Source organism: Scophthalmus maximus, chromosome 8 (assembly GCF_022379125.1).
Source record: "Scophthalmus maximus strain ysfricsl-2021 chromosome 8, ASM2237912v1, whole genome shotgun sequence".
NCBI classification, from domain to species: Eukaryota; Metazoa; Chordata; class Actinopteri; order Pleuronectiformes; family Scophthalmidae; genus Scophthalmus; species Scophthalmus maximus.
Window position 1 is genome coordinate 6,645,907 of NC_061522.1, and position 19,801 is coordinate 6,665,707.

Below are 19,801 nucleotides of genomic sequence, written 5' to 3' on the forward strand. Positions count from 1 at the left end.
TTAAAACAGCCAGCATGAACACTACAGCTGCTTTCAGACACGCAGCGAAGTCACGACATTTTCTGAAGTTTTCCTGCCTGCCCCTTGGTAAAATTTCCAGAAAATGTCAGAGTGAGCCCATTTGAGAATACATCAGGGTAATTCACAGCGAGCAAGTAGGCGTGTTGATGACTGTAAACAAAAACTCTGTTTTCAATAGGGGAATTACCATCATGTTCTGCCTCCTGCATGCTCCACCCACACGCCACAGAATGTTCTAAGGGACATGTTAAGAGTGAAAGACTAATTTCATCTTCTTCAAGACAAGCTGAATAATTTTGAACACAAACGTTGCCAAAACACTAAATCCAGATCTTATTCCATTTCACTCACCTGAATGTTTTCAGATGCTTTGCATTCATGATGTCAGGGATCTCTGTGAAAGAGATAACACACAGCGTTGGTACATATTCTAAAACAATGACTGCGCTTGTGTGTGTATATATTTGTGTGAAAATATATATTTATACAGTGAAGACTCACCAAATCCGACGCCCTCGTACTGCGCTCGCTCCCGCTCAATGGTCTGTTTGACGACAGCCTCTCTGGCACCATGGAGACGACCCTGGCGACCTTTGATCCCATTCATCAACTCGATCTGCTCGAGTTCAGAATCAAATCTTTGCAGGTACCTAAACATACAAAAAAATGTATATACATATATATATATATACAGTATATATATAAAATTGAAATCTTTAAACATTAAGATGTTATGTGAAAATCTAATAGATGACTTGAAAAACAAATGTCTGTAACACTGCAAACAGAGGAGGGCAGGATCATCTGTGCTATGTACAATATAATAATAATATATTGTTATGATTAATGATAAAAATATAATCCCAGGAAATACAGAACAAAGAAAAAATACCAGAAAATACAGGTTGACAGTGTGGAAATTGATACCGTCATGACGAGACAAAAAGTCTTCATTAAAATAGGGAAGTTCAAATCACTGCTCTAAAATATGCACGTTGTAATTGCTCACATGTTACAGACAAAAATACTTAAAATACAAAATCCTTCTGACCTCTCAGTGACGTCACAGGCATCTTTCCTGGTGTAAGTCGTCTTTTCTGGATCCAACTGTCCCTGAAACCACAGCAGCTTCTCACCTGTATATAGATGATGTTTAGTTTCAATATTATCATCATCATTATTATTATTATTAGTGTTGTTACAGTTCTTTGTTGTCCAAATAAAGACATTATAAGCATCAGAGCATATTTTAAACAGACAAAATCAAACAAATGGAGGAGGAAAAAACACAAACACAATAAAAAAATCACTAAACTACGCATCCGTGATGGCGTAGTTTAGTGAAAGTCGAGTCGGCTTCTCCTAAGTCCTCCTTTACACCTTTCCTTGACCTCAGGACGTTTTCCACTGATGTCAAGGAAGAGAAGATAGGAAGGACAATCCGACCTCGCCCCTGGATGAGTCTCTCTCTGTCTCTTTCCATGGGGCGTTTGGCATCGACCCATCTACCTCCTCTTCCCCAGCCCTGATAGAAAGCGTCTGTAGGGGGCATGAGTTTGACCTCGGGCCTGACCCCCAGACACTGCCCCACCCCCTTTCAACCAGCTGATGTGTAAGATATAAAGTCAGACGTTCAAAGTGGGAAAGGGTCCATGAGAAAAAAAGAAAACAAACATCTTACCAATGTTGCTCAGGCGCGACGCCTTGTCGTTCTTCTGCCTGCAGAGGATGTAAACCGGGACATTAGCTCTGTGTGCTGCACGCTGTCTGTATCGGTCGTGTGTCATGTCTCGGCCACGCACCTTTCTTTCTTCTTCAGTCGGATCTCTTCCCGGGCGAGGTACGCAGCCTTCCTGCTGAACGGGTGGACGACCTTCTCCGACACTTTCCCTTTCTGAGCCTTCGGCTGGGAAACACACACACACACACACACACATTCACAGTCACATGTCTCATCTGCCGTTTAAACCGCCGAGCTCGTATTCACATTCGCTTTACATTTGTCAAGCTGATTGTTTAAAGAAGATAGGAAAACAAACTGATTCATTCAAAGTGACGGTTCAAACGAGTTTTTACCATTTTGGCTGTTTGCAAACACGCGTGGAGCTATTTCTGTTGACAACTGAACCGGAAGCGGGCTGGTCCGTCGTCAAATTACGCCCGGGTGTGTAGCGGGAGAAAAAAATACAGAGTTCCTGATTTCGGTGTGACGTAAATCTTGTCAGTTGAAAATCAGTTTATGAGAAATATTCTTTGAAACCAAGCTTCGACTAACACACGCACCCGAATAGTTATCAATGTAGGAGTAAACCTGTTGCTTCCAAAACATTAACCTCTGGTCTAATTAGGGGGAACCAAACATACATGAACAAGTCTTACAATTTGACCCCCCCCCCCCAAAAAAAACAGTTCACTGTAGATATTCTGACCTACAGAGAACTTTCACTCCCCTTTTCAAAAAAAGAATATGCTCTTATATCTTCCAGATCCACAATCCTCCATGAACTTTGTTCAAAGTGTTTTTTGTTTGATTTCATTCTCTCTTTTGGTTTGCTTTTTGTACATATTCCATCTTTGTAAAGTAAAGTAAACTCTACACTTACTTATGGGACATTTCATAAAATTTGATGCACACATTCACCACCCTTCCCAGGATGACTTATAATAAATTTGGAGTTCCCCAGACCGTTCTATCATCATCTATAGCACCTTTATCTGATCACATGCTTACTTTGGTGTATGACCACATGCATGCACAAATGATGATATCACTGCTCAGCCTCAGCTTGACTCTTTTAAAAACTCACTTTAATATAATGGCTTTAAATTAGATTTTTGTTTTGTTGCCTAATCACTCATAAAGATTTTATCCACTGTCTTTTATATTAGCTTGTTTAAATTTGTAATTGTATTATGTGTTTTCTGTTTTTGAAGCACTTTGTGAACCTGCTTCTTTTTTTTAAATGCTGCAAAATTGAAGTGTGTCGTTGTTGTTGCTATGGTCACGTGCTGTTTTTGTAGACTCTCGGGTTTCAGATTACCATGTTCATGCTAATACTGATAATCAAGTCATATTTATTTTTAACAAAATGAGTTTTGTGCTCAAAGAGCCTCTGGTGTTCTGGGTCACTTCGGCCTCCAGCCTGATATTTGTCATGCAAGAATCATCACATTTTGCGTTAAAACCTCGGTCTTCTGAGAAGTGGCCTCCAGCTGCATTCAAAGGAAGAAGTGTAGTGCATAAACGGTTCGTTAACTTTTCCTGAGCCCGGCCATCCTGTTACCACCGTGTCTCTGCTGTTAGCCTGTAGAGTCTTTTAGAGTAGGCCAACAGTCGTTGCCCATAGATAATCATAACAGCATGACCCTCAAATTCATGACCAGTGTTTCACCACAAAGAGTGAAAGTGAACAGTGACTTGCTGTACAGTAGGACCCAGCCTGAGCTGAGTATCAACAAACAGATAAGCAAACAATTTTACAGCCTCGGATTTATTTTAAGCGTCAGCCAGACACGTTAACGATTATCTCAAGTGATTGCCGAGCAGCTGGAACTCGCTGAGCTCATGCAAATTGGTTTTTTTTTTTTGTTACTTTAAATTTGTTCAGCTTGCCCCTCACTCTCACGGGCTGCATACCTAGCCGGCAGGAATGTGATTGCGCTGCAGCAGAGGAGCCGTCCGACTTGTGGCTACAAGCACACAGTGGATTGCATCACGACTGAGTGAGTTATCTGTGTGCGTCTGAGGGTGTGTGAGCGCTTTCTTTCTTTTTTTCTTCCTCTACTTCCATTAGACATGTAGAGTCAAATCAGGAAGTGTGATGCTGTGACAGTACAGAAGGCAGCAGGCGCACAATGGCACTATGTCTGCCTCTCGGCCTGGTAACATGAGTGGCCCCTGGGTGAAGACCCCTCTCCTGCTGCTGCTGCTGCTGTTGATCACTCTGACTGGGACAGGTAGGACTTGTTTTATCCCTGGAATTAAGACACAACAAACCTGCTTACCTGTTTTCTTCGCTGCTCTCTCCTGTGTGCTGTAGTCCTTTTTTTTCAGACTTTTTTTTTTACTGCGAGTGTGTAACTCCTTGACTGAAAATATGTTTTAATTGATACCGTGGGATGTTTTTAACTTTAAAAATGAAATGAAGAGTGATCTGATAGATTGAACGGCAGGGCCCAGTGAACCAAAAGTAGTATCGTTTGTGTTCCTGTTTGGTTTTATCTTACATCTCGTATCTTTTCTTAAGCAAGAGCAAAATGACTCATTTGGGAACAAATTGCTCAACATGTTGAGTATCTCAACCTCCTCTGCTCTGTCCAATGTGTGAGTTTTGCAACAGTTTAGATTTAGGAACCTTTTGAAATCATATAGACGGAAGTTTTAAGTTCCTGAGTTATCTGTGAGTTACTGTGCTCTGCTGCAGAAGTTGTTTTCAGAGCCTGGCACATGAAAAACCTTTACAAAATAACAACCCTCTTCCACATGCGTTTCACCCTTATAAATAAATGATACAAATCTTTTCGTTTGGCATGATGTAAAGTAATGAGAGGTGTTGGATTGCAGTGTTATGCCAAACAGAAAGTGACGATGCAGACCCGGGGACTGAGGCGGAGGACGAGGCCATAGATGATGGTAAAAGTGCTCTATAAATAAAATGTATTATTATTATTCTAGATTATTCTGAGCTGGCTGAGAAATCAGGTGAGATGTGAATCATAAAATATATGATAGCAATGCTTTGGAGTGAGATCCGTAGAGAAACAGGTTTTGGAGTTTGTAAGAACTTGTCTGACTTGCACAGAGCCACGGGGCTGTGGCCTGGATTTTAAAAAATACTGTATTCATGAGTCCAAGTCCCCCCAGTGGGGGATTAATCATCCAGATTATTCATGGTGTTTTTTTAAAATCCTGTTTACTGTTCATTTATATTTTCCCAATTGGTTTTCCCTGAAGGAAGCCTAAATGCTGTCTTATGGCCGTTGAACTGATAGGGATAGACATGGAGTCTGTGCTGGGAAATAAACATCATAAATTAACTGTAGAATGCTTGGGCAGACCCTTAGGCCCATTGAGTTATTCTGGGATCAGATAACTTCTAGATTCAAATCAAAAAACTTTGCATCATGATGTTATGCTGCTCCCTCTGTTTGTAGAGTCGCTCCCGACTGTTCCTGATTCCACTTTACCACCAGACCAACCTCCTGCAGAAGATCCAGGTGAGTCCATCTACAGGTCAATATACTTCTCACTATACAAATACATAAAAACATGAAATAAAATAATATAATTGATGTATAAAACGTCTCTGCAGCGATGAAACAGACCTAGTTTCCGTCCTCAGTACTGAAAGAAACCTCTTTTGTTATTTCCAGTTGCAGAAGAAGAAGACGGTGCCTCCGGAGGTGGCCGCTCCAGCGTTGATGGTATATCATACGAATCATAACGTACAAGCACTGTGCTGATTTGTGTTTAGATTTCCTGTAAATGTCCAAACCATTTTTTATACAGTACATTAACTATTTACATTGATCATTAGGGAACAATGACTGGAAAATAACAATAGTACCCTGGTGCTGTGATGAGTGTAATTTGATTTGAAGGAGGAAGGTTTAGCATTTCCATGCTTTAGAATAGTTTGCCGCTGGGTACATTTGCAGTCAGGACAGGATTTATCATTATTCTGATTCTGATTCTGATTATTGTTTTATTCAAATCACAAGCCTCTTCGTTAAGACTCTCAGGGCAGATGATGACTGACTGATCACTGCTGATCTGCATCTGCAGTCATTACACCAACAGGTACAGAGGGCCTCAGCACTCTGGGTTACGACACCACGCCTGCCGAGGGTGAAGAGAACTTGGGTCTGATCATCATCCCGATCCTCGTGGTGCTGGTGGTGGTCATCATCGGCATGATTGTTTGTGGGATCGTCATCCAACGCAAGTGGACCAACAAAACGAGAAATCAAGGTATGTCGATCGCAAGAGGGGGAAAAAACACAACAACAGCTAAAAGAAAACATATTTTCTCACTCAACCCTGGTTTTGGGTGAATATTGTTTGTTTCATTTTCAGAGATATTTAAGGGGGGGGGGGGGGGTGAATGATATTTTGTTTTTGGGTGCAAAAAGCACTGATAACTTTCTGTGGGTGCAATAAAATGATCAAATTCCTATGTCTCTAAAAACTTGTGTGGCTAGATTTGCAATATAAAATATAAGAAACATTAGCAATCCACTCTTTACCAATATCTGTTATCAATATGTCTCAAGCTATTGAGGGTATTTGATATTTTCAGTTACAGAGACTTTTTACCTTTTAATAACAAAGCATGATCTTTACCTATAGAGCTAAGAAAGGAAGATCCTTATCTGGATGGATCCAGCACAGAGAAGGTGCCGATGTAAGTATTGAGAATTTATGAGTGTCCATGTCAAATGTTTAAGCCAAATTGACAGCAAGTCTAATTCAAGAGTTTACCCTCAATATGTAACTTCCTGTTTGAAAAACACTACCTAGGCATAAAGGAGGTTTTGGGTTTCACATGACAGTGGGTGTTTATTTAAAGATGGAATAATCACACGTTAAATCTTGTGGTTGCATGAAATATTTTTCTCCAGGGGCAGTTTTCTCTTCTACTCGCGACAATTCAAACATTAGATTTTACTCCTTGATCCTTTGTCGGATTTAACCAAACTGCTTTTGTCCTGAGAATGACATCTGCTCTCCTTATGTAGCTGTGCGTCAGCGAACTACACACGTCAGATTAATATTGCAGACATCAGTTTGCCTTTGAGGTTAGATACTGTGAATGGTCGCCTGCTGGATTCAAACACAGTAAATTCAACAGTAGAGGCTAAACATCAGAAAAGATAAAATTCTAAAAGAGTTTGTAGAAGGTTTTGTAAAAATCCATTAGCCTACTACTGTAACAAGGAGTGTGGACGTTAACTAATGCGAATACATTGTCCCTCCTGCCAGGTAGAAAACAAAGTGTGACAGATATAATAAGTCACCATATTAAGTACAACTCAGTGATTTTTTTTTTCATGTGAGTCCACAAAGTAAAGGTCAAAACAGAGAAACTGTACATTTACAGTCCCTTGACGTCGTAAACACATAAGCTGACGAATAGCTAGTAATTTGACTAAATTAATACTTATATAAAAAGTACCTTAACGGTAATGATGCAACAAGGGCATGTAGGGGGCAGATAGAAGATGATTGTCAGTATTTGCTTAGTCTGTGAATTGACAGAATAGTGGATCCAACGATGTCCGTTCAACTGATAAAGACCTGTTTCCCTGCTGGTGTCAGAAAAATGTATGCGAGTTAGTTAACCTGGTTTCAAAGTCTCCTTTGCTTATTTTTTTTAAATATTTATTCATTCATTCATTTACATGTTGCACCTTTCAGGCCCATGTTTGAAGAAGACGTGCCCTCTGTACTGGAGCTGGAGATGGAGGAGTTGGACCAATGGATGAAAAAAGACGGTAAGTTTATGTAAACAAACAAAGGCGATTGTCAGACATTTGAGTATGAAAGGCAATGATTATCTGTGCTGTAAAATAAAATCATTTGCCGACCGTAATGTTAATATTTTTGTTTGGACCCCTATTAGACAGATTCAAGCTTATGGTCATTTTTGAATTTGTAGTTACTGCTGTTGGATATTTTAATTATTATTTATTATGTTGAGTCATTCTGGGTGGTGTTTCTAGTATTAATATTATGTGACATTTTATGACTTCAAGGTAACTCACATTTGTAACTATAATACAATACAGTTCAACAGCACCACAAACTACATCACCCAAAATGACAGTTTTGAATTCAACAAAAACTGAACAGTATAAACGTCTCTAGGATTTAGGATTTATTAGACTGCATTAGTTTTAGTTAGGTGAAGCTAATAAATTACCATGTTAGAATAAAACATTTTCAACCATAACTTGAGTTGATAGTTTATCCAGCAGAGGTCACTGTAGCTGTACGAGAGGTGAACACACAGCAAAGGGCCCAATGTCACTGTTTTGTCTGATGACAGCTTATCACATTTCTGTCTCTCATTGTTTTGTAAATCTTAGTACGTATCGCTTGTAAAAAATTAGTTTGCAACATTTCTCTGGCACGAACGAACACATAAGTGAATATACATCGATCGGTTTGCTTGTTGGTTCACTGCTTTTAGGTGAAACTGCAGGAGACTCTAATCACGCATGAGTCTAATAATGGTGAGCATATTTTACACTTCTTGCGAAAACACAATATTTCTTGTTATTTGTTCAGTTTAGTCTGAGAGTTTAGTTTAAAAACATGTGCGTTTGTTTGCATTTTATTGTATTTTTATCAATAGTTTGCCTGGAAATTTGTGTGATTTCCAATTTAAGGACATTCAACATAAACGGAGTCCTTCGAATTGGGTACGCTTTGTTCAATAACATTTCATTGATAAAACGTTCCTGCTTGGAATCAATTCATCTTTTCATGAATACTCCCAAAACAACAAAGGACATTTTTATGGTGTAAACACTGGGGCGTTGCGACCGACCTATTGCATACGGCGTCTTACACAACCCATGCTAACGCAACACAGAAAGACAGTGGACTTGGGTAATAAGAAGTCTTTTCAGAAGGTTTTCTTTTTCTGCCAGCCTGTTTGTTGTGATGCACCAGCTGGTTTCAGTGTAGCCGTGGCGGCTGAACTGTGACCCTTTCGTCATTGCACATGGTATTTGTTTGAAAGCTCATACACATTAACATCTGCCGGTGATTACAACAGGCATGCATGGAAGTGTGTCGCAACTTAACCCTGGGATAGTCTCCTTACTGGAAGCGCTGGGAAGGAGAGGTCAAGGTCCACTGACTGTTGACCGACGTCATTCAAACCCGGCTTCTTCTCAGGACTTTGTTTCCAAAGCTGTGCAAGGGTTAGAATGGTACTTTCATTCAGCAGGGAGGCTCTCTGCACACAGTGGGTTACACAAGAGATGTCAGAACAGAAGTCAACGTGATGCTGCTTCGGACTGCAGTGACCGTGCCCTGTTTGTCAGACCTGTGAAAATTCCACAGTAACCGAATAACAACAGACAATCAAATCAAAGAAAGAAAGCACATACAAACTATCCCTTGACCTCTGTCACCAGTGGTCAGAGATTATAGACGACTGGCCACCCTCTTTGTCTCCATGCCTCTGACATTGTGACCTCCTTTTTTTTCAGGTTAACAAAAGATGCTCGCCTGACGCGCGAGGACGCACAGTCAACAACAATGCAGCGTGGGCAACTTGAATGTCCTGACCTCTTTTTATTTTTTATTTTACAATAATCCAGCTACATTTGTCACCACAGGAGGTAACTGAACTGCCAAGAAGCAAGATCACAAGATCTTTGGAGACACTCCATATCTTAGTTTTTTACAGCAAATATTAAAAATGAATCTCCTCTTCATTCAGTGGAAAGCAATGTGCAACAATTGGATTTATGTGTGTTAAGTAGTGGCTCTTTTTTTTTTATGTCATCAGTGTTTTGTCATTCATGTACTGTATTTCTTCTTTCATGCTTTGCCTGTTTTTTTATTGTTTACTGAACTGTCCATTGGACCAGGGAAATGTACAGTATTTTCTGTCGCATTGAATCAGCCTAAGATAAAAGATAGGAACCTTAAAAAGCCACTGTGCTGCAGCTAACAAATATTCCCTGTTTGCCGATTGCGAACTGTTACAGAGCATGCGGCCATCTTCAAGTGCATTAGGTCGGTCCTCTTCTCCAGCCCACACAGATATGACTGCTCACACTCGCTGCTGACGGCTCATCTTCAGCCCAAAGCCTCTTTGTTGTGTTACACTGCGGGACTCTGCAGTTTTGAAAGGGGAAATGTCCTGTTGATGATTGCAGGCATGCATGACTTCTTCATGCCTGTGCAGAGCTGGTGAGGACTTACGGAGAAAGAGGTTTTTATCCGGAAGCTGATTGGAATCTCAAAGCGGGAAAAAAAATCAGAGGCCTTGTGTGTGTCTGAATCATTTGATGAATTACTGCTGGTTGCATAAATAGCTTTCTTAAAGCTAAGATATGGATTTTCACCATAGATAACAACTCTCTGAATACATTATAGTGTGTCAACAGATGCTCTTCTGATGTTTTGTTACAAGTCGCGGCTTTAAAGTGCTGAATCTACTAGGTCATTACACTGAACTAAATGTGAGAGAAACTTCCTGTGAGTGTCAGTTACTGTTTTGTAGAATCTTGCCTTGTAAATATGGGAATGCAGAAAACCAAAAGATATTATTTTCTTGGAATGCCTTTTGTAAAAATTTCATATAAGGCTGTCGTTTTTTTATTTTTGCTGATGAAGCTTTGAGTACAATTTCACTGTGATTTGATGTGCGAAAATCTTGGCTCTAGGGTTGTTGAGGTTTCATTATTGGACATTTTGGATCCAACACTTTTGGAACTTCGCCCACCAAAGTCTTAAAGTCTACATATAATTAAACCTCTTGCTGTTTCAGTTTTGACCACTCAGATTTTTACAGTCTCCTATTTTGTTCCAGTTTAAATGTCTTTTTCTATTTGGGTTTTATTACCTTCAGTTTTTTATTATTGGTCAAATGTTTGATCAGATAGTACATACAAGAAAACAGAAAGCGACAGATTATGTGAGGATTTACAGCTTTTCAGCATCTTATATCGTCATAAACTGAATATATTTGGGACATTGAGGCTCGTTTTTCACCATTCTCTGATATTTTCTTCATCAAATCAGTTGATTAATCAAGAAAATAATCTGCACATCACTCGAAAAAGAAGAAATTGATCGTTGCAGCTGTACAGTACTTTTTAATTAATTTTCTACCTTGTGTGAAACACTTTTTGACTGAATGCCTTTAAGCCTATCAAAAACATGTCATTATCATTCCCATATCAATACATGGTCAGCCCATAAACGCAGACACAGCATTACTTCATTGAGACAATGCAGGTACACTTCTACCTTTGCTTCAATTACTATTTCTGCACATAGCAGGTGTAGGGTTTTTGCTGATGGTGTGCAAAGGCAGCATCACCCCACACTGCACCAGATACCAGCTGAACTGGTTCACACCCACGAAACACAACTTTGGCAAACACTGTGGGCGATGCACTGACTGGGAAATCTGAGCCTATAACATGTGACCCGTGTGTTTATCTGCTGTTGTTTATAATTTCGATCATATGCATGTGTCAGCCATATCCACGGAGATGGTGGGATGTTGTCTCCTGGTGCACTGATTCCTTCATCCATATTTCCAGTGACCAGTCTTTTCTGAATTCACCAAGTTTTGTTGGCTGAATCACAGTCTACCCAGCAGGCAGTGTCGCTGCCCGTCACGCTCCATCAGCTTCATTTCACAGGCGCACCAGCAGCAGCAGCAGCAGCAGCAGCAGCAGCAGCCCTGTGTGCTTGCCTTCAGAGCATCGTACGTCTGTCGCAATCATCACATTCACTCATTCTTGGGCAATCTTTAAGTGGAAAACACACAATTCACCGGGGATTCTGTGTGTGTGTTCGTGATATTATGAGAGACCTCACAAAAAAATTGAGTTTGGTCGGCTGTAGAGTTTTGATGAGCAATTCGAAGTGTCTGAAACTTTTCCCAGCCTCTTATGAAAGATTGCTTCTGGCACCAATTGTTCAACATTTGGTGGAGGGCGATGGGGCTGCATCTTAGGTTTTTTTCGATTTTTTTTTTTGGAGGACTTAAAGTGTAGTTTACAGGCTCGCTGTAAATCATTTAAAGCTGCTTCAGGTTAGAAAATTCAGTTCCCTTCAATGCCTTAAAATGTGGGTTACTTGAATTTAGGTTGAATAATTATTAAGAAGTTGTTTTATGAGTGTTCAAATGTCATTACCCTCTTTCATCACTTCATTTTAACTGATGTAAGCTCTGAAATTATCTAAACTAGAAATTTTAGGTTGAATATTTAGTTTTAAGAGAAAAAAAGGAGAATTAAAAACGTTTATTCCATTTAGCCGTGCAAACCCAACATATTTATAGACTTGGTGCTTATTACTGACTACATTCATTACCGCCAAGAGCAGTGAGATGTGTAACAATTAAACAATTTTCCATTCAACATATTTTAATCATCACCTCAGGGGAGACAGCTGATGATACAAAACAGCTTTTAGAAACCTGGAGGTTTAAAAGCCACTGAAAGGCTCACAAAAAAAAAGAATTAGAGGTCACCAGACTCCTTCTGTTACACAAAGAAACAATTTTCTGATAAAATATCGAATACTCTCTTATTCAGGCCTCTTGAAATGCTTTCAATAAAACTTTTTATTGTGTTGAGCTTCTCACTGAGACTGTAACCAGCAAGAAGAAGGGGTCTCAAGTAGACATGACCTTATTTTAAGCGGTCACAAGTCAAAAAGGATTTAAAACTCTGTCTTGGATAAAATTCACTTAGAGAAACATAGGGACATGAAACAGTTTTTATATGAATAAGAAAACAAAGAGATGTAACAAATGAATTTAGAATTATACTATAGTGAGCCAATAGCTCCAGCCACATACAACACTCAGATATATAGAATATCGTTTCACTTGAAAAATGACAGGCAGAGAAATAAGACTTACAGAGTTCAGAGTTTTTGTGAGGAGTCAATTATTCCAGCAGTAATTTCCAGTAAAAGCACACACCAGCTACAGCTGCTTTCAGACCCATTTTTTTTTGTGAGTAACAAAGTGAGGATATTTACAGTCATCCTTTGTTTTCCAGGGTCTGCTTCTCAGTTTTCATTGACTGGATGCCAGCCTCAATTCCACACTCTTCAGGATCACATGTTTGGTCCTCAGTGATATCTCAGGGTTTCAGACTTTCCCTGGAGGATCCAGATACAGGGCATGAAAATCCCCATGAGCCAGAGCTAACCATAGCTGGCACAGTAGGGCTACCTTCAGCAGCAGCAGCAGCAGCAGCAGCATACTAATCCACCATGGATTCCCCCCCTTTCCCAATATGTGTAAACAAGGCTCAATATGCTGTGGAGAATTAGGTTTAGGTTTTCATATATAGTATGATTTGTGACACATTATTCAAATTTGGCCTCCCCCTTGTTCTTGTTATTTATTTATTTTTTACCTCAAAACTAAAAAAAATCTTAGTTTATTCTATTTTGATTAATTATGTATGTATTCACTATTTATGTATGCAATGTATTGCATTATATCAGTAATGGATTTTTTAAAAACCTAAACACTGTGTGTGTGAAAGGTGCTATACAAGCACAGCTGCTTGGGCTTGCCTAAGATTATCTATTATTTTGTGACTTCTCTTCATATAAATTACCTATAGAACTTATACGTAACTTAAATTTAACCTTTATATAAATGTAGTAAGATGCACATGAATAGTGAAATAAGAGTCCAGATTTGTAAGTAAAAAAAATTATAGATTTCACCATGTATGCATCAACATTTAAGACACTCTTTTTCTCCCCAATTTTTTTTACCTGATGGCTCTTTTATGATATTTAAGATAAGATGTGCCTTTATTCGTCCCACAATGGGGAAATTTGGGCATTGCAGCAGCAAAGTGGACAGAATAATATAGAAAGAAATCTATAAAAAGGGTTAGTATGTATAAAATATAACAAAATAATAACATTAAATAAAAAAAACATATATAAATACTATATACAGAGCAGTAGCAATATTTGCGAATTTGGAGACACAATATAAATATTGCACAGTTGGTTATTGTTGTTGTTATCTTGTCTTTACTTGCTATTTATCTAAAATTTGATTTGTATTTCATTGTATTATCATAAATGTTTCAAACGACTTTTACGTGATTCACTCTGCGTCGCATCGCATAATAATATTATTATTAAAATCTTCATTTCGTTGAGACATTTCAAACCTGCTTTTCAGCTCTGTCCTCTGAACACACGGCAGAGAGCATGTTATGACATCACATTGGAGCGCCCACTAGCAAACAAAAACGTGTCGTCATCACGCCGCGACACTAGTCGGTGGAGAGTCAGGAGACGAGCGAAGCTGGCGGGTGTCGAGGAGGCTGAGGACGGCAACAAATTCGGTCTCCGTGGATGTTTTCCATATTCTAATGGTCGGAGCCCAGCACACATCGCCCGGTAGAGGAACAGAGTCAAGGGGTGGACGGACACGGGCGTCAGTTTGACAGAGCGACTCGCGTCGGCTCACTTTATGTTTTAAGCTACTAGCCACTTAGCATTACCCGGACTGGGCTTGCAGAGGCTAGTTAGCCGATGCTGCTAACGCGGTAGCTCCTGGTAGCTGGGCGCAACCCGGTGCGAACACTCGCTGCTGCTGCTGGGAAACCAAGGGACGAGGCTGGAGCGTACCACATCTCGCCGGAGCCGTCGGCGCTAGCACCATCCAGCTCACCAACACGTCTAAGGCTCGGATACACGACCCCAGAAGAGCCGCCGGGGGGAGGCCCACCTCCGTGTCCAGCTTCACGCTTTTCAAGGTAAACACAAAGTACGATCGCAAGAGTGCAACATCGTAAATATCAGACATATGCAGAGCAGTGATGTGCCAGTGGGAACGGGCCCTGCATTGTCCGAGCTAACGCGGAGCTCGTTGGGTTAGCTCGGTTAGCATCGCTAACGCTGGTGTGGAGCTTGTTAACGGACCTGAGAGAAGTTGAAGTCGGCTTCATTTCACTGTCTGCAGCCGGACGCATCGTGTGGCAATGTTGAGCCGCATCCAAGTCCAGCTGGCGACAGTTTGTTCAACCTGCACGGGATCGCTCGGACCGGTCCCACTGAGCCGTTAGAAACAAACTTGCACGAACTGAGGTCAAGAGGCTGCAAAGTGCGAACAGTGTGATGCCCAGGCAACACTTTAAAACAACAAGAATGCATAGTCATGGATTCAATGTAGTGTGGCCACGGTGTAATAGAATGCGTGGGCACGACTTAGTAAATAAAGTATTTGTTATGTCCACTGCTGGTCAGAGTGCAATGTCTCATTTGCAAGTTGACCCCATGTCTCAGTTGATTCATGTCCGAGTTCTGTGGCTCCAGATAATGACAATGACCATGACAATCAGCGCCGTGCACAGGACTGGAGATTTAGGAGAAAACAAAAGGGAATTGAACAATTCCACTCCACATTAAGTAAATAACCGGTTTAACATTGTTCTCACCAGGAGAAAACCACTGCGTCTCCATCCTGCCGCTCGTTAGCTGCAGGTCCTTGACCTCTCAGGTCTGAGTCTCTCTTTAGTGACATAGTGAGCGTTAGGAAAACCACTTTCTCTTGTTTCTTTTGGCCCAGCGCCCCAAAACAACTGCAAACAACAAATAGTGACGGGCAGTTCGTGCTTTTACTTGTCAGTTGTGTTTTGTATGTTGGGCAGTATCTTTAAGGATAACAGCTACGCCTTGTAAACAAAATCTTCAGGCCAAGTAAAAATGAAAATGTTTTTTTAATGAGATAGATTATAGAAGACAGAGGTTTTCTTTGAGACCCAAGATCAATGCAATGCAGAGAGCTTAACCACACAATCCATCTGTTTACACACAGTCAATAGGCGGATACTTTCCTCTTTACTTATCAAATTACAAATGCATCCAAATCTCGCTGTATAAAAATGTGCTTTTTACAGCTGTGTAATATATGAAATGGTCCAGACAGCCGACAACGTTTGTTGGTCTCTAAGTAAAACTAGAAATTTGGCTTCCACTTTGCTGAGGTTTGATACTGTGGCATTCATCAGCTCTGACGAGCCACCGTACTAAATGTTACAAACGAAACACTACTGAGTCTGTTAATCAAAATGAAAAGAAAGTTTTAAGTGTTATGTATTTGTAACTGCTGGATATCGACTCTAACTCTGTCTCTAACAAGGTGCCATAGACGTGTTCAAGAGATTATTGAGAATTGGAATTGTGGAAATTCAGTTGTAAACCCAAGTTTACGGTATGTGTCTGGACTTTTGCTGTTGATTTGATATGAAATATGAATATGTTCATCACTCTGCGCTGCATATTTTAAAGATGAAACCAGTGTTTCTGATATGAGGGATGTGAGGGACAGATGATTACAGATGAGGCTTCTGCTGCTATCCAGACGCCATAGCCATTAAAAGCCAGACGATAGAACAGATGAATTAGACCAATAATAGGCAGATATGGACATTTTGTTCATGGGGATGTTCATTTTGTTGTCTAATTTAGACCACCAGGCTCCTTGGTAGTTTTTTATGAACTAGTTTTTGATTTTAAAAACCAAAAGAGACAGTGAGCCGCCTACACACTAAGCAGCTACAGTTTATGCTGCGATTTAATCTTTGGAGCTGAATGAGACGCGTGTTCCACCCTCCTTGGTTTAGGCATTATAAATAAATGAGGACTACAGAACAAGAACAAAGTTATCTCCACAACACTTAGACAAGAATGGCATCGTTTCAGTTCACATGGATCAGTGTGATGAAATACCATCTTCTGCCAGTGATTATTGCTGCAAGGCCTCGGAGACGGAGAGATGAGGGGTATCCTAGACTTTGTTTGCAGAAAGCTTCACATTCCCACAGTCCTGGCTGTTGCTGTTTTACTGACCCCGGGGCCTTCCTCAAACCATTCTCACATGGACAGTGAGATTTCCTGGCTTTGAAGCTCGTATTGACAAAATACGAAGGGGGTCAAAGTGAGACTAGTTATTAAGCATGTAAATAGTTGGCAGTGTTCAGGTGTTGGACATTCCTAAAGACAAGACCAGTCTTTTTAGCTGCAAACTGAACTTTGTAAGTAAAAACAATTAAAAGCATATTTGAAGTAAAAATTGGCGATGAAGACTTCTTCACAAACTTATTTTGTGGAGCTGTGCTGCTGTAATGATATTTCCCACAGGCAACCACATTATCCCTCTGAATTTTAACCCAGTTAGGAAACATATCATGTAATCTTGGCTTATTGGGAAATTGGGGAAACTGCAACCATGATTTTTCCTCCTGTGTTCTTCAGGTTTAAAAACACCAGTTTTCTTTATGCCACGGAGCGCATTGAAAAACTCCACAGGAGGCCTGGGGAGGGTTCTGACAGAGCTGTAAAAAAATTTGTCAGATTAAAACATGAGGAAACTTGCAACTGGGTCAAGCAAATGTCGCTGATTGGAATCATGGGTTGAAGATTTGAAAAAAAAAAAAATCTGGGTAGGACAACAGCATTCCAGACAACCTTATCTCTTCTCAAAATGACCCTATATGTGAGAGCGTAAATGTTGCTCTGGTCATCGTCTGTACCTTTTCCTGCCAGCCCCCCCTATAGAATTTCCAGGGAATATCCGAGTGAGCCCATGTGAGGATACAGCTGAAAAATCTCCGGAAAATTCATAGCTAGTGAGTGGGCGTGTTGATGACTGTAAACCAAAACACTGCTTTGTGCAGCCGAATTATTTTCACGTCTTGCATCCTGCAGGCTCTGCCCTGACGCCACAGAGTGTTCTGCAAATTTTCCCGCTGTTGTGAACGTGATTGACTCAGACAATCTCAAGCTGCGTTAGTCATACGTGAGCCACAAACTCCAGAAAATATCTGGATACAATATGCCGACATTGTCCGGAGTTGATGTCTGAAAACAGCTTTACTGTGATGGAAATAAGAGTACGATTGATGGAAATGGAGAGCAGCACGACTCCCTTTTGTTTGGGGCTCCAAAGCTAAATGTTCGTAATGTATCCTCTTCTATAGCTTCTCTTCTCTTAAGTTCAGAGATGCTCTGTGGTGCAGCAGGATTCTAAAACAGAACTATGACTAGGATGCTCGTCTATCATCTCCATGACTGAGTGGAAATGCTGAATATTTGGTCTTCACTTAATATTCTGAATTAGTCTTACAGCACACCCTCACACTTGTATGCTTCAGTGACACATACTAACTTTTGAAGTTAGGTTCAAACATTCTCCAAAATTCCCCCCCCCCCCCTCAGTGTTGTTTCTGGTGGTCCAGCGAAATTACTTTCCCCACTTTCAGTGTTGCTTTAATGTGTAGTTTTCATGTAAACATCTCAACTCTGCAGTGTAATTCATTTGTAAGGTGGCAATACATGACTGTACATTTAGAATAAATGTTCTCAATGCCCATTAAGGATGAAAGAACTTCTTTTTCTTGGCTGACTGGTGCCCCAACAGACAGGACAACTGAGGCAGGCTCTGTAATGATTAGACCTGTAGGACAAAGTAGTTTTTTAACAAGGAGCTGCAACTTCTTCAACATAAAGCATTTCTTCATCTGAGTAAGAAGAGGCAGTCGGCAGTGAAGATGTTAAATTTTCATGCCATTATTTTGGGAATACCCTAGGTCAACAAAGACGGCAAGAACCCCGTGGGTGATGTTTTTGGAGGCAGTGGAAATAGAACAATGATGAATGAAGAGAGAAGCTTCTGTGTGGATGTGAAGTTCTTTCGTAATGCAGCGAGTGCAGTCTGACCAGACAGGGCAGACGTCCAGGCCTTTAAGGGAACCAAAATGCTGTTTAACTAGATATACGGGGGCATCGGTCAGAAAATGGACATCCGCTGGTTTGAAGAGTCCAAAGAGGAGAAAAGGGAAGAGATTGAAGGTCACAAATTAAGTTAAGTGGTAAGGATGAGTTGGTGTGCAAAAAGAATAAAGTTATTAAGTAGGACTGTGCGACAACAGTGGATACATTCATCAATAGCAGAGCAGAAATAAATGTCAGTCTTTAAGGAAGTCAAACATTACGACACACGACAGGGCTTTTATTTTCTCACCCCTCTCAATCCCTCTCAAATTCTCCTTGTTAATGTTTTTTTACTCATCTTGGCCAGCTGGTTGCAGCAGCAGCAATAAGAGCAGGAGCCCACACAGATTAAGTAGCTAAGCAGGTAATGAGGGACTTATTTCCTCACCTGCTGAAAGCTTACTTTAGTTTAAAATCAGCATCCTGGAGTTGGGAATGTTACAGGGAGTAAAGAGGAGAGAGAGAGACCCTCATCACTTCCTTGACTTATCCCTTAAACTTGGCTGCAAAAATAGCCAGGTTTAAGGGAGTAAGTTACTGAAAAACTGTAAGAGTGTCTGTAAGAGCAACCCGATGTAACAGATGGAGAGCCTGAGCCATTTAGAGATCCGTCGATGGAAACAGTTTAGAAATCGACAGGTGTCTTCGAAGTAATACTTGGCAGGTGGTTGGATAAACCGTCTATCACAGTCACAGATGCTAGTGCAACATCTAGACTCACCTCTTTAGGAGCCGCCATTGTTGTTGATCAGTCGCTCTCCCGCTGTGGTCACACCTCAGATGAGCTGCCAGTAGTTCCTCCCTCATGTGAAGCTGATTGGTTCATCCACAAGCGAAAAGCTTGGATCCTGCACGGTGAGATAGATTTTCTCACCTGTTATAAAATTACATACCTGTTATTCTACTTTTTTTTTCTTCTTTTTTCTAGATTCATTTTCTAGTGTTTCCCCTAATGGCCTGGTATCAGATCTGTGGTCTGTTGCCAGTCCGTCTGACATTCCCTGATGTAGCTGTTACATGCCACACCACCACACGAATGTGAGCTATGCTAACATTATCTTTTTACTCTCAGTATGAGCCTGATGGCTTCATCTCACCTGAGCCCATCTGAAGCAGTGGGAGCTTCCGGATTCTTGATAGTATAAAATTGAGTTAACATTGTTGATATTTAGCCTCTGGTCTTATTTCTGAGGTACTGTGCATTTAATGACTGCTGCCAAATTGGGAGCATCAAGGGAGAAATCTTGGGTTTTGGGGGTTTAA

The 19,801-nt window shown here is 40.6% G+C and overlaps 3 protein-coding genes across 8 annotated transcripts in view; 2 read left to right on the forward strand and 1 right to left on the reverse strand.

Annotated features, from left to right (window-relative positions):
- The window catches only part of tma16 (translation machinery associated 16 homolog), a 2,872-nt gene extending 674 nt beyond the window's left edge, over nt 1–2,198 (reverse strand). The window contains exons 1-6 of the mRNA XM_035637156.2: nt 2,098–2,198; nt 1,824–1,927; nt 1,703–1,740; nt 1,073–1,157; nt 523–671; nt 373–415 (exon numbers count right to left, since the gene is read on the reverse strand). Of these exons, the coding sequence (XP_035493049.1) occupies nt 373–415; nt 523–671; nt 1,073–1,157; nt 1,703–1,740; nt 1,824–1,927; nt 2,098–2,100 (422 nt within the window). The 5' untranslated portion in view covers nt 2,101–2,198. The remainder of the gene's footprint in view (nt 1–372; nt 416–522; nt 672–1,072; nt 1,158–1,702; nt 1,741–1,823; nt 1,928–2,097) is intronic.
- A 1,506-nt stretch (nt 2,199–3,704) lies between these two features.
- Nucleotides 3,705–10,545, forward strand: tmem154 (transmembrane protein 154). 5 transcript variants are annotated; one of them, XM_035637999.2, is made up of 9 exons: nt 3,730–3,978; nt 4,586–4,654; nt 5,176–5,238; nt 5,395–5,445; nt 5,822–5,992; nt 6,371–6,425; nt 7,439–7,515; nt 8,214–8,256; nt 9,244–10,545. In XM_035637999.2, the coding sequence occupies exons 1-8, from the start codon at nt 3,885–3,887 to the stop codon at nt 8,243–8,245; spliced, it is 612 nt and encodes a 203-aa protein (XP_035493892.1). In that variant the 5' UTR covers nt 3,730–3,884; the 3' UTR covers nt 8,246–8,256; nt 9,244–10,545. The 5 variants fall into 5 exon arrangements, with proteins under 5 accessions (XP_035493895.1, XP_035493894.1, XP_035493892.1 ...); XM_035637998.2 differs by having other exon boundaries at nt 3,740–3,978; nt 5,807–5,992; XM_035638002.2 differs by lacking the exon at nt 4,586–4,654 and having other exon boundaries at nt 3,705–3,978.
- Nucleotides 10,546–14,022: 3,477 nt separating this feature from the next.
- fbxw7 (F-box and WD repeat domain containing 7) overlaps nt 14,023–19,801 on the forward strand; it is a 97,603-nt gene continuing 91,824 nt past the window's right edge. The window contains exon 1 of one of the 2 annotated variants that reach the window (XM_035636997.2): nt 14,023–14,520. The gene's annotated coding sequence lies outside the window, so the exon portion shown is untranslated. The remainder of the gene's footprint in view (nt 14,521–19,801) is intronic. The other variant, XM_035636998.2, reaches the window with a different exon arrangement.